This window comes from Monodelphis domestica, chromosome 1 (genome assembly GCF_027887165.1).
Source record: "Monodelphis domestica isolate mMonDom1 chromosome 1, mMonDom1.pri, whole genome shotgun sequence".
Lineage (NCBI taxonomy): Eukaryota > Metazoa > Chordata > Mammalia > Didelphimorphia > Didelphidae > Monodelphis > Monodelphis domestica.
The window spans coordinates 338,069,370-338,084,575 of NC_077227.1; the positions used below are offsets into that span (position 1 = coordinate 338,069,370).

A 15,206-nucleotide genomic window follows, 5' to 3' on the forward strand; every position below is an offset into this window, starting at 1 on the left:
TCAGATGAGGAAACTGAGGCTTAGTGAAGTTGACTAACTTGCCCAGGGTTACATAGCTAGTAGGTGTCTCAGAACTTGAATTCAGGTCTTTCTCTCTACTATATCATAGTATAAAAGAAAGGATATGGGGCATTGGGCAACTGTGTGCCCAAAGTAGGGTGCCAAGTAGCCATTTTGCATGGCCATGATAATTCAGTAATGTAACTTGATAATCAAATGAGTTAGTGGCATTTCGAAAGATGTAAATCAAGGCACAAAAGATAAAATATAATTATCTATAATTAATTAACCATGTCCTCTTCACAAGCAGCATAGATTATAAACTTGGGGCAGTGGTGGGGGGTAGCCCAATGGTTTCACTGGAGCTGAGGTTTACTAAAAAAAAAAATAACAAAAAAATTAAAAAATCTCAGGATCTTATTGAAGGGCCTCATCCATTTTCAGGTAATACCAGCTCCCTAAAAGAAAGCCCAAAACATCCTCTGGTGATGAACATTGTTCCTGCCAAGAGCAGAATGGGGTCCAATCGACTTTACCAGAAAGTTGGCTAAGAGCAGTCATTCTTTGTTAAGAGACTTTCCTCTTGTTAAGAGACCTTCCCAACAATGATCACACAGAATCTTTACTCAAAGAAATACTAGAGAAGGGGAACTCACAACTCATTATACTTTTTTAAAATTATCTTTTTGTTTTTTTTAATAAGCCCTTACCTTCCATCTTGTAATTAATACTGTGAATAGGTTCTAAGGCAGAGGAGTGGTAAGAGCTAGGCAATGGGGATTAAGTGACTTGCCCAGGGTCATACAGCTAAGAAGTGTCTGAGGTCAGATTTGAACCTAGGACCTCCCATCTCTAGGCCTGGTCCTCAATCCACTGAGCCACCCAACTCCCCCCCCCCCCCCTTCTACTTTTGAACAACTTTAATCATTGAGAAATTTTCCCTGGTGTCAAGCTCTATTTTCTTTCTACCTACTCACTGGTGGCTTCTAGTTCTGCTTTGGAAGACATCAAATTATTGAAGAAAGCCATCATCCACTCTGTTAAGTCTTTTTGAGGTAAAACATTTCCTACTTTCTTAAGAGGTCTTCATATAGCATGATCTTGAAGGCTAGCACCATCCTGACTGCTCTCTGAATGCTCCAACTTGTCAATATTCTTCTTGAATTGTGGTACACAGCAAAATAATCACCTGCTTTCTCGTTTCTGGTCAGTCAGTCTCTTTAAGGGCAGTCAAATGTTGCATTATCTTTGTTGGTTGTCATCTCCTACTATAGTCCCATACTTTATTGGCAGACCCATAAGACTCTAAGATCATTTTCATGTAGTATGGCCAGTCTACCCTTGTTCTCCCCTTTTTGTACTTGGGCTCAAAAACTCAGTTTCTAGGGCAGCTGGGTAATACAGTGGATAGATTACCAGGCCTAGAGTCAGGAGGACCTGGATTCAAGTCTGGGCTCCTAGCTGTATGACCCTGAGGAAGTCACTTAACCCCCATTGCCTAACCCTTGCTAATCTTCTGTCAGAACTGAGACCAAGACAGAAGGTAAAGGTTTTTTGAAAAGTCAGCTTCCAAGTGGAGGACTTCATGTCTTTGAAATGGCATTATTTATCTCGATTAAATTTCATATTACATAATAGAAGTCATATGTAATATTATATATCACATTGTATATAATACTTCATCATTTCATTATTTACTAAATTTCATTATTGTTGAAGCGTTCCCTCGTCATTAAGCTGACAGATTCTTTTGAATCCTGACTGTTATCTAATGTTAGTGCTCCCTCCCAGATTGATATCACCTGCAAATCTGAGAAGTGTATCTATCATTTAGGCCTTTTTCCAAATCATTGATAAATCATTGATGTTAAACACTGAACTGAGGACAAATCCTCAAGGCATTCCATTGGAGACCTCCCTTTAGGTTCACATCCCATCATTAACAGTTTCTCTTTGGGTCAGCCTACAGAGTTGTCCTGTAACAGAGAGTCTTGATTCTTATACCTCACCCTGACCTTAGGGGCTACTGCTTAGTCCGGGGGATGGTTGTTCTATAAAGCTCCCAAGCTAGGCAGACTCTGGGGTCCAAAGAGTAAAAAAGAAATATGGCCTCCTGCTTGTCGCAGGTTTCTAGATCCTCTAGGTCAAGAAAATATATACCCCAGTCCTCCTATTCTAAATTCCTTCATTTTCCTGGCCTTTTAGTCTCAGACAGGTTTGAGATACTTGGCTGGTCTTTTCCACAGACAGTCCTGCCCAGCTGCTGATGGGTCCTTCATCTGAACCAACAACAGGCTCTGGGGAGACACCTGGTCACCAGCTCTGTTCTCTGCCTTCAGCCCTACAGCCTCAGAGGGGCTGCGGGGGACCTCAGCAGAGATCCCTGGGACAATGGTCGGGGCTGGTCTTATGCAGAGGGGCCAAGAAGGCCTCCTTGTACCTCATTCTCTCCAACACCGCCTTACAGTGTCTGACAGTCCATCTTTATCCTCTTTGGACTGACTCCTTTCTTAAAATGTGGACAGTTCTCAGAGAGATAATGCAGTAGGTTTGCTTATTTCTTTCAATAGACAGATTCATTAGGAGCTTTCTTTCCATGATAGGAGAGATGGAGGTAGCAAGACGCATACTGGACCTGGGTGAGGGATGGAGGGGGAAGGAAAGAAAGTATGTAGGAAGGGGCGCCATGAGGAGAAGGTACTGAAAAGAAATCTTCCTGATTTTGCAGTGAGAGAGGTTTCCCTCTCTTCTACCTTTTATTACTGAATTAAATGGTTTTTCTGCTTTTAGTCCATCTCCACCTGGTGGCAGAAGAGAAAACTGGCTCCTCAGGGCCAGATCAATTTCTCCTAAGCAATACTGGTGCCTTGGGCTCAGATTTTTCTGCAAACCACAGAAAGTAGAAAGTTCTTTTTTTGGAAGAAAGGAAACAGAAGATAGTCCTTATGGGGTTTCTCTCCAGAGACACTGCTAGAGGTGTATTAGCTAGCTAGCCCAGGGATTCTTAACTTTTTTTTTTGCCCTCTGGGAAAGCTGGTAAAGCCTATGAACCCCTTCTCAGAGTAATGGTTTTAAGTAATCTGCAGTGAAAATATAGCTGTCACTTTTTATCTGCATCCAAGTTCAAGGTCCTCAGAAACAGAACCCCTGAAACAGTCCATAAGAGGGAGTTCTCTCAACTTTCAGTACTATGCTTCCCCCTGTACATGCTAACCCTTGAACCCCCACTGAGGTCCCTTCTACAAAAATATCTCCAGAATATGGGGGAAACTTTGCCCTAAATCATGGTTCTGCTCTTTAGCCCTCTCCTCTCATAAGCTCTGTCTGGTCAGAGTGGAGGCTTATGTACTGAGCTTTCCCTGCCCACTGGCCTCATATCCTCTGAACTACTCATCTCTAGGGCCTAGAGAAAGTTGCTCAAGTTTGTTTGTTTGGATTTTGGGGACTGAGTTACTTAATTTCTGGGGAACATGGAGGTCAGGATGGGTGGATACGGGTTGATCTTTGTGGGGAACATAACGAGAATGAGGTTATCCCTCATCTGGGATAGGAGGAAGGAACAGCAGGGAGAATGGTGGTGAGGGACATTTTTTGGGTCTCCTTATTTTTTTTAAACCCATACTTTCCATCTTAGAATCAGGTGTGTATTGGTTCCAAGGCAGAAGAGTGGTAAGAGCTAGGAAATGGGAGTTAAGTGGCTTGCCCAGGTAGGAAGTGTTTGAGGCCAGATTTGAACCTAGGACCTCCCATCTCTAGGCCTGGCTCTCTATCCACTGAGCCACCTAGCTTCCCACTTTGATCTCTTTTTAAAAGAATTCCTTTTGGTTCTGAGTATGTACAAGAGCCAGAGATGCTGCCTTCTCCCTTCCCACCTCCCATATGAGAATGCCTCTGCCTTCCTAGATGAGGCCCCTCCCTCCCACAAGGGCGACAGTCACCAGGGAAGAAGAGAAGTAGCAGAAAGAGACATACTGGAGAAGTTGACCATTGCGAACTGCTGACACCTGGCCCCGGTGTATCCCACAGGACACCTAACAAAAGAGAGAAAACCAGAAAGAGAGAACCAGGATAGCAAGACACGGGCATCTTAGCAGCCCAGCATGGCTCCTGCCCATGCCAGCTCCAATCCTTGCCAACATTACCACTCGTCCTGGCCTCGCAACTCTATCCCCTTACCTGCGACCCTGAACTTTCAACCCAATTAGGCCAAAAATGAAAAAACAAAACAAAAAAAAATAACCAAAACAAGGCAAAAAACAGAAACAAACAAATGAACAAAAAAAAAAAAACAAAACAAAAAAACAGCCAAAAATCATAACAACCGACACCCCTGGTCCTAGTACCCTACATGGAGGTGGGGGGCAAGGGCTGCACCCGGGAGCTTTCTAAGGGAGGGGGGACTTTTGTTTGCGTCTTCAAACATACTTTGCTTAGGATCTGGCATGTACAATCGCAAAGGCAGTTTCTCCAAACATCTCTGTCCGAAGAATCCATTTGGACATCTGGAGAAGGAAAAGGGGACAAATCACAGAACAAACCGGAATCATCCACGAGGCTAAGGTTAGAAATCAAAGTGCATAGTGATGAATGAGAAAAATCAAGTTAGGCACTTGGTGTCACACCTGCAGCAGAGGGGGGCCAGGGGAGGGGAGGGAGGGAAGTTGGGGAGAAGGATTGGTGGGTGTTTGAAATTTCATTTTCCATCCTGCTAACAGAGGGCCCTGTAAAGTCCTAGGGAGATAATTGAGGAGATTGCTCTTGGCTTTCTTGAAACTTTCCTGGGGAACTAAGGGGTGGGGATGGGTAGGGGAATTGGCTTAGTGGCATTAGTGAACTAGTAGGTGTATCACGGGCAAAAGTCTCAGGAAATCCCAGAATTGTAGGGGCAACATCCCTTTGCCCCCTGATTTGTGGCCCATCTTATAAAACTGCTCTAACACTGTGGGTTTCTTTACTCGGAATGGCTTCTAGAAGACAGTCCCAGAGCCAGACGCTATAGGAAAAGTTGAGTCTGGGAGAAGGGAAGCAGGAGAGCTGATGGAAAATAATTCTCAGTTGCCCTCAGTCACTTGTGCTTCCTTGGAGTGTTCTCTTTGTGATCTGTCACTACCCCTGGAAAGCTGGTTGGCTATAGAGAATGGGAATGGGCTTGTCCTAGTCCTACAAGGTTGGAGGGTCATTGGAAGGGTTGGGCAAGCCCCTACCTGACCTGTTGACCTCCTTAGAATTTGCTTTCCTCACGTATATCTTTCCCTTCCACTGTTCTAGCCTACCTTTCTCTCTGGTAGTGCTCCCCAAATCACTTCTCCTGACTCTGACTCTTCCATGACCACACCTTCTCTCTATTATGCTTTTCTGCTTTCTGACTGCTCTTTCTCCCCCTCTGGCTCCCTGGCTGTTGCTCCCTCCTATCCTTCTGGCAGGATATTCCATCCCTGCAAGTTTTGAGGAGATGGTCCCATTCCTCTGATTCCTATCTTTTGGCTCTCGGAAAACCTGGGAGCACACTGGAATTCTGGGAGTCCTAGCTGAACTTTCCCTCCTGACCAAGGGAAGGTATACCTTTTCATCTTGGATCAGCCACGCAACTAGACCCTGGCACCTGAGCCCCACAGGATCACAGTCTTCATGTTTCAGTTTATGTTAATAGTAACAGACTTTTAGTCCGACATTAGCCAGAGGGCCTGGAGAATGTCTAGTTTCAATCAAGAGAACCTTTGAAGGATGAGTATTCCTTTGATTTTGTGGCAGACAGGATAAGTTACACTGAGGATGTTCTAGTGTTTTGGTTTATACTGACCATTATCCAATTATCTAGCCCTTTAGGCTATGGCATGGGTCCAACAGAAAGCCTTGAATCCAGTCCAGCTAAAAAGATGGACCATGAAGAAGGGTCAGTGGAGGCAATAAGGCTGGAACCTACTGGATTCCTTCAGGATGTTAACTGGACAGGTATTCAAACATTCACCCTTATGGACAGGGGGAACAGATAAGTGAGTAGAAAGTGTCAGGGTATAGGAGATCTTTATGACTATTTATATTTGCATCTTCAAACCTATTAAATCCAAGGCCTCAAAAACACTCTGGAGCTGGCTCCAATTCCATGATCCCCTCTGCCCCAGGAATTGGCTGGGGAGCTATTTAGTAATAGGGATAATCTACTGACCATCTCAGACTGATAATCAAGGATTTCCTCATGGCTATGGGAATGGTACAGGGAACTTCGAGGAAGCAAGATCTGATCTAGTATCTAAGGAAGTATCACAGGAGGTGAGAGTTGCAAAGAGTTTTAGAGGTTATCTTGTACAACTTCTGCCTGAAACATGACTCCATCTATGACATATCTGAAGAGTCATCATTCCTGAGGCTGTCCCACCATTCCACATATTGAACTCAAATCTGCCTTTTTATGAGGAAATTTATCTTACCTAGTTCCACCCTGTGGGGCCAAATAGCATCCCACTTCTACAAAATACCCTTTTAAATATCTGAAGACATCTATCATTTCTCAACTAAATATTTCTCCTTCTTCTTGAGCCTAAATATCCCCAGTGACTTCAAATGTTCCTTATATGAAAACTGGGAAGCCAGAATACAGCTGTCCTCTTCTAGGATACTGGCTCTGATTTGGTTTCAGACATAGGGGAATGAATGATCTTCTGCTATTTACCTTGGAAAAGTCCATAGCAACAACACCATTTAAATGTTCACGAAGCCCCAAATGATTAGGATTCGGGGGCAGTGGAGTGGATGTCTGTGACCAAACCTTTATCTAAGACCAACACTAGGGCATTCCAATCCTGTGGTAATAATATGAATAATAAAAATAAATGAGCTCTAGGTTGGGAGGAGAGGGAGGAAATTCCTATGTAACTCCTATTCAAACATGGATTTTGACTACCAAGTTTGGGGGCCATGGAGGGTCATATAGTATAGTTAATAGATCACAGCTCCCACCCTCTTCATCCCAAGAGCATCAATTCTAAATATGTAAAGATCAGTTTACTGAAGTGGGGTGTCAGCTAGTCAGATAGATGCCCACATAGTTTGGGGAATGGGGGAGGTGTATATTAGTGAGGGAGGTCCCGGGTACTGCAAATCTGTGGTGACAGAGAGATTGCTATTTTGGTTACTGGGGTTTAGTAGAGCAAGGAAATGGAGGACCTGAGTTTTGATCCCATGGGCTTGCTCTAAACCCTTCCTTCCCCCCTCCTCCCCATGCCTCAGTTTCTCCTTTTGGTAGCCTGGGGATAATGCCACATGTGCCGCTGCTCTCCCCTTGGGGAGAGGGGAATAGAGTGGGAGGATGGATTAATGAGGGCCCACACCACAGGCATGATGAATGGGGGGCCAGTAATGAGGGCATGGGTGAACAGGAGAGTGAGTTTTTTGGGGAGTGATCTGGGTTTAGGGTGGCAGCTGAGCAGGCAGACAAGGATAACACAGTTGGGGAATACTGAGGTTGGGAGGCAGGGTAGGGAGAACAGAGACAAGCTATGGGAAAAGGCAGGAATGAGCCAATGGTGGAGGAAGGGACATGCCGCTAGTAAGTGCACAGGGCTGAGAAAAGAGCCTTGTTCTGTCATCATCCCCTGAACCAGTCCCCGAGATGCATGCACCAACTGTGCTCTACAAAAAAACACGGAGAGAAGAGGAGAAAGCAGCAAGAGCAAGTGCAGAGGCCCTTGTCTAATGCAAAAAGGGACACAAGGAACTTGTCTGAACCCACATTTCCAAATTTCCCTAACTTTTTAAAGCAAAATTCAATACCAAATGACAACGCTTCTTTCCATCAGACTTTTTTTTTGGGGGGGGGAATGAGGGGACAGATTCTAAATTCTACAAAAACTAATAGGGGTGGAGGATGTGTTCACTCCAGAGTTCCCCATTGTGCTCGTAACCAATATAAAACCCAGGTGAGAGAACCAGGATGGAAACCTGACTGCTGTATCAACACAAATAAAATGACCTGTCTAGTTTCATTATCCAAGCTGAGCAAAATGCAAAAAACAAAAGTAAACAAACAGCACAAATGGCAAGACGTGAGTTCAATTTCCTGAATTCTTCAAATCTATGTTACATCCAGGTGCCATTAGTCACCCCAGAGGCTGCTCATCCTTCCCTCCCAGACAGCCCTCCTCCCATTTCCATTCCCAGAATGGTCTCTGGGCTCTGCCCTGTGACCACCTCCTCCCCAAACCCCGAAATTGAGTAGTGTGGCCACCTCATTCCTCCACCCAGAGGCTCTGACCCTATGAATAGCATAGTCCTAAGGATGGATTTTGATGTTCAAGGATTCTTTCCATCCATGTGAGCAAGCCCATGCTCCCCACCCCCAGCTAGGGCAGGCCAGGGCTAGAAAGGGAGCCAGTATGGTTGTATAATGGCCCACTTGGCTGGACTAGGCAGGGAAGTGTTTGAGAAATCTGCTTATTCCAAATCATGCAGCTTGGTGGGGTTGAGTATAAGGTGAGAAGGACATGAGCTAACCCTTATCTATGAGGTGGCATGGGGTGGAGGGAGCTGAGGTCTTGAGGTTCTATAGAGTGAACTCTATTCCCCCAAATCTGGCATCTGAAACACTGTTGATAGGCTAGGGATGAGGGTGGGGAGGGGGAATGTTGACTTGGGGAAAGGAGGGGATCCTTGCTCTTCAACCCACACTGTCTTAGCCTGAATACTTTAGGGAATGTGATCTTAGTGTTAGAATCCCTATTGACTCCATGCCCTTTACTCTTTGGACCAATTCTTTTTTTTTTTAATATAGTTTTGGTCATTCCCACCTACAAACAAAATCAAAGGGACTCATCTTTCCCTCTGGGTCTTCCTAGATTTTAGTATTGGATGGGAGGGGGTTTGTGGAGAAGTGAGAAAGAGACTAGACATCTGCCCCAGGTGGCTTCACCTTTCCAAAGGAAAGGGTTTGGTTCCTATGACTTTTTCAGATCTCTTCCAGCTTAAGAATTTAGATGTCCCAAAGACAAGGCATTAGTGATGTTGGGACTGCTTTTTATCTACTCTCTTTGTTCAATGTTTTACCTTTTTGATAGGTTCTGTTGCTAAGGCTCTTGGCCCCCCAGTACATGGGCTAAGCATCCTGATGGGTGTCTCTATCACATTCACTCCAAAGAGCTCAGAGTATGAGGTACGCATTTTAATGTTTTTATTTGGGAAGTCTCCTTGTTCCTTTAAAGCGTCCTATCACTACCATCAGGATCACTACCATATATACCTTTTGGCTTAGAGGAAGGAAAAGAGGTGGGGCCTAGGTTCAGGACTTGGACTCTTTCTGTCTAGCCCTAGTCAAAAGACAACAGATTTCTTGGTCTCTGATATTTCAAAGCAAGGTTCAGCCAACCTGTTGAGTCATGACCTTCAATGGTTAGGCAAGTGCTACAGAGAGCCTTCCAAATCTGGGTCAGGTGGAGAAGCCATTTCCTTGCCTACCAAGCATCTTCTAGGTCTACCTTCCTGTCCAACCCCAAACTACTTCTACTTTATGCCATAATCTGAGTTTGGAGCTGGTGCCATTGCTTTCTCCTTTAGTTAGGTTTCTCCCTCCCATGATGCCCTGATAGTCTGACAAAAGGAGGACTGGCCACTACCCTTAAGTTGTCTTTCCATTTTTGATGGTGATTCTTGAGAGTGCTATAGCCAGGGAGTACTCTAGAAGCAGGCAGGTGGAGGACTTGGGTTTCTTAAAGATCAGCCCAACAGATTTTCTTTTAACCATAAGCTGGTTAAGTGAAACGGGAAAGGGAAGAGGCCTGATATTCTGATCATTGAATGATCAGAGTCAAAATTTACCCCAAGGAACAAGTGGAGGAGCAGGTGAGGGCATTGGTCCCAAGAACTTCTGTTCTGAGAGGTAACTCTATAATCTACATCTCCAGCAGTCTAAGGGACTCTCTGAGTAGTTTCTTGTCATATTACAATATGTGTAGGCAGCTGAGTTCTAATAATAATAATGGCTAGCATTTATTCAGTGCCTACTATGTACCAGGCACTGTGCTAGGCACTTTACAAATATAATATCATTTGATCCTTACAAAAAACCTAAAAGGCATATGCACTATTATTATTATTATCCATATTTTGCAGCTGAGGAAATTGAAGCTAACAGAGATTAAGTGACTTGTCCAGGGTCACACAGATAGTAAGTATCTGAAGCTGGATTGGAACTAAGGCTTAGCAGTCCAACCACTGGGCCACCTAATTGCCTCCCTAGAAGTATATATGGGGGTGGGGATGGGGATGGGGTGAAGGTGGGACAAAACACAGAGGTGGAAAGACTCCCTTAAAAACCTGCTTTCTTGTGTACTTTCCCTGTCAGGTTCTGTCTCTGGACAAATATCTTTTTCTTGAGAGGTGGCCACTTGTTATTGAGGAGTATAGATCAACTTTAGCACTCAAACTGAGAGCTAAGGTTGGAATGGGGAAGTAAAGATGCAAACTTAACCTTCTTGTGAGAGGCTGTGGTGGCATGAATTAAAATCATGTCCTATATTTCTCTCTTTCTTACCACATTCTCAATGCCCCTGTCCATTTGTTCCAAATGTGGTAAGACTGCCCCAGAAACAAATGTGTGCCCCTCTCTAGGTACTTAAGGCTAGGACTGAATTTGTATTCTGTTGCTCCAAACCCAGGTCTTTCTCACTTATTATCTGGCTATAAGCCTTAATCTAGATGTCAGCAGGCAAAACTACTAAGTAAAGTGGTGGAGGACCAGCTTCTCAGCTTCTTTCTTGCTATATTGCCTACACCTTTCCTGGCTTCCCCCACACACACACAAAAAAAAGGTCTCCCTGTTTCTGGGCCTCAGTGACTTCCCAATCCGTCCCTGGGCTGACTTGTACTATGAGCTCCTTGGAGATCAGTATTTGAGAGACACCCTCTGTGATGGGGCTAGTGCTGATAGTTCAGAAAAGAGAATACTAGCCAGAAATGCCAGTCGAGGATGAGGCTAGGGAGGGACAAGGCTTAGGTCATAGACTGAGTCTACATAGTCCTTTTCCTTTTCCTCTTTCTCAGCATCCCTATTTTCCAATTTAAAGTGTAACCCCTTTTCTCTTTCAGGAAATATCCAGGTCAGTTTCCATTATGGTTCATGTCCTGGTGGGAGGTTGACTCTACTGGCCCTTGGTCCTTTTGTCCCATCCCACAATATACAGATTGGGGTGGGGTCGGGTGCTTTGATAAGGATCAAGTGGCATTATGATTATTAGGCCACTCTTCCTCCCTTCCCTTCCCTTCCCTCCCCCTGCAGTGAATACAGGGAGAGGGACCCATCATCAAACAAGGAAGCTACCAGGAGATGCAGATTCTGGCTCCCAGAATTCTTCCTGCTCCTTCACTTCTGTGCTAATGACTCCCTCTTCACCTCTAGGGAGAGAGACACCCTAGGGCTCATCAAACACTCAGCAAGAGCAAAGGCAACAGAGATGCTGAGATAGAGAGACAGAAAGAGAAAGAGAGCTATATAGAGAAAGACACTACCCACAATGGGAACAAAGGGGCAGCCCTATAGGAGATGCCCTTTTGAATAGAAACCAGTGGAAGAGGAGTTTGGGGAGAGAGGGAAGGAAAGGGAAACAGGGACTCTGGGAGCCCTGAGACCCACATGTGACACAGACATCTCCCCAAGCTTCCAGGAGGAATCTTTAGCTGGGTGCAAAGGGACCAAGGGATGAATCAAACCTACCTCTGAATCCCCACCATGGACATACCAACAACTGCTTTGAGCTGACCCTCAGTGGGGAGGGTGAAAAAGCCCCTTGGGCTTGCCCGGCACCACTTTTGGAGACCCTCCCTTCAATACCCACTGCACAAGCACCTGGCCTCCCTTCCCCTCTCCCCAGCCCCCCCCCCAGCACCCAGGTACCATTGGTCACTTACTTGCAGGACAGCTGATTGATGCCTTCAATGTAGTAGCAGACCCCACCATTGACACAATATGACTTGGCGGTTTCATTGCATTTCCGAGCATGCCCAGACCATGACGAGAGGGTGGTGGCCACTGGAAAGAGAAGAGACATATAGAATGACATGTTATTGCTGTAGCTCCCCTTCAAAATGCATCAACTCAGGGGTCAGCTAGGGATAGGGGGAGAAGGAGGAAAAAAAGCCTTTATTAAGCACCTACTTTGTGTCAGCACTTTGTTGTCTCATTTGAACCTCACAACAATTCTGGGGTGGGAGCTATTATGCCACTCTGGGCAGGTCCCTTTGTCTCAGTTTCCTTATCTGACAGATGAGGGGGTTGGCTTGTCATTGGGTGAGAGAAGTTGAAAATAAAAAGACCCCCCCCATTTTACAGCAGAAGAAACTGAGGCAGAGATTAAGTGACTTACCCAGGGTTCACACAAACAGTGTATTGTTAGGAGCAAGACTTGAATCCAGGCCTTCTTTAGCCACTATGCCCCACTGATTTCTCAATCACTTATTTACTTGGTGATACAATTCTACTTTCTTTTAATTCTTCCACAAAGTCCTGTGTCACAGGAGCATAGATTTAGGGCTGAAAAGGACCTTGAGGGTCATCTAGAAGCATCTGGGTGGCACAGTAAATAGAAAGAGCATTAGACATGAGTCAGGAAGACCCGAGTTAAAATATGGCCTCATACACTTAGTAGCTGTGTGACCAAACTAGTCACTTAATGTCTCTCTGCCTCAGTTTCTTCATCTGTAAAATGGGGATAATGATAGTACCTACCTTTCAGGGTTGGTATGAAGATAAAAAAATAATACATGTAAAGTACTTTTTAACCTTCAAGTGTCACATAAATTCTAGCTGTGATCATCATTATACTTAGAGTTGTTATCATCATCTTTTCTGTTGTTATCATCTTTATTTATCATCTAGTCTACAGACTAGAGAACTGTTTTCCAGAGAAGTTAAAGGACTTGTCCAAGGTCACACAGGAAGTCAGTGGCAGAACCAGGAATTAACTCAGGTTCTGACTCCAAACCCAGTGTCTGCTTTCCACTGTACCCTGTTGCCTCTTCCTAAACCCTTAACTGAGTTGAACTAGCCAGTCTAATGTCCAACCAGCTTTCCCAACAGAAAACACCTCAGCTATTTGCCCCTCCCAAAGGGCCCCCAACACATAAAATGATCTATGGGCACCTTATTTTTTATGATTGAGGAAAGAGGTTCTCAGATTACCTGTAAGAGACTCGTGTATCTTCTCCTCCTCCCTTTCTCATCCCCCCAAGCTAGTCCTTCTCCTATAGAGCTTCTGAGAAAGAAGCAGCCACCTCAGGAGGCAAGGTTTGGTGGCCCTCAGAGCAAGCCTTTTCTCTCCATCTCTGTCACCTGGATGCCCACCCAGTTCTGTGGAAAGTGTCCCCATGGTGCCTTTAAGGGAACACACTGGGAACAACCCTTTGCAATGAAACAACTTCCTCTGAGGCCCAGCTCTTCCAGGCCCACCTTCCCAGGGAGTGCTCAGGTGAGCTCTACAGGTAAAGCCAAACATAGAAAAATGAGGTCATCTCAAGCTATGGGAGATAGACATCTAAGAACGAGTCTCATCAAAGCCTGTTTGGGTTCATTCTAACCAAAGCTCGCCAGGGCGCCTAGATAGGGGCGAGGGTGCTAGAAAGAGCCCAAGGTCCCCTGCTCACTCGATGAACACGCTCACAACCTCATGGTAGCAATCTACTTGCTGGAGTCAATTTCTTCAGAAGAGTGAGGAGATGCTTAGGAACATCTCCCTCTCTCCCCCAAATAGATGGTTTACGGGTAAAAGAAACTACTTTCTTATCAGCATCTCTTCTTCTAAGAGGTTTTTATCCTTGGCACATTCTCCTCCCTCTCCCCAGGCCCAATATTCTTTGGCCCTCTAGCATTATTTGATATAGGCCTACACCAGCCTAGGCCATAAATCATGAGGCACCAGGGAGGCCCAGAGCAGAGACAGAAACTCAGAGGGGAGGGAGAAAAGGCCAGCTGTGATATGAAAACAGGCAGAGGGGAAGATTTGGTTTTTAATGCATCTTTGTCCATGATGTACATCTTAATAGAAAGATGTAGAGAAATCACCTTTCAAACCAAAGCTTTGTCCCTAGGTGCTTTTGAGACTAAGGTCAGGGGGCACTCAGAAAGTCAACATGCAGCTAAGACTCTCTGTCTTTCTCCTTTTCCTCTCTTTGTCTCTCTCCTGTCTGTCTCTGGCTCTGTCTCCCTTCTTCCTTCCTTCCTTCCCCCTCTCTCTCCCTCTCTGCCTATTTCTCTCTCTCCCACTCTTTTTCTTCTTTCCTTTTCTCTTTCTCTTTCCCTCTTGCTAGCCTTCCTTCCCTCTCTATCTACCCCTCCCCCATACACACATAGACATTCTCATCATTCTAACAGTGGAAGAATTGACAGGAAATAAGCTCAAAGAGGACAGCTGGGAAATCAGCTCCTTTCCTGTCCAGCTCTCAGGTGCTCTGAGGGCTTCAAGCAATAGTCTGATGTCCCCTGGGCCCAGCAGCTGAACTCTACCTTGGCTGGGCCACTTTCAATCAGCTAGAGGGTGCTAGATTTCCGAACAGGATGCAATCCTTGATTCCTTAGTGTTTAGACATTTGGGGAGATGGATGGACCGAGTGGGCTTGGGAGTATATACATAGCTCTCAGTCTGTATATATCTAACAAATTCATGGATAAAACCCAGCATATCACCCTCTGGCTTTTGAACCTCTCCCTCTGCACCACAGAGGACCCCAAACCTAAATGTTTCTAGCTGCCACCCCCAAGATCTAGGAATTTCCCCACCCATTCCTGGCACCTTGCAGTACTTCTCAGATCAAACTCATGCATCAGAAACTTGCCTAGGCACATCAATCTGAAGGAGCCCTTTAACCTGCTAGACTCCGGTCAAGGGAATCTAAGTCAGTGAGAGCCAGGGGATGGGAATGAAAAGACAGAGAAAATAAAATATTTAGAGATGCCTACCTAGAATCAGGGACCATAAACTTAGAGCTGGAAGGGATCTAAAAAATTAACTCATTCAACTTGATGTTTTACAGATGAAGAAACTAAGGTTAAGTGGTTTGCCCATGGTACAAATTAGCAGAGCCAAGATGTGAACCCAGGTTTTGACTCTAAATGCAATGTTCTTTCATGCTGCTTTGTCCCAGGTTCACATAATGTTGGAAATGGAAGGTTTTCTAGTGCAAGTGACTTGTCCAAACAAGATCAAAAATAGAGTCTACATTTCCCA

The 15,206-nt window shown here is 45.0% G+C and overlaps 1 protein-coding gene across 1 annotated transcript in view; it reads right to left on the bottom strand.

The window, feature by feature from the left end:
- The window catches only part of NRG2 (neuregulin 2), a 256,045-nt gene that overhangs the window by 21,601 nt on the left and 219,238 nt on the right, over nucleotides 1-15,206 (bottom strand). The window contains 2 exon segments of the mRNA XM_003339554.4: nucleotides 3,973-4,031; nucleotides 11,896-12,016. Of these exon segments, the coding sequence (XP_003339602.2) occupies nucleotides 3,973-4,031; nucleotides 11,896-12,016 (180 nt within the window).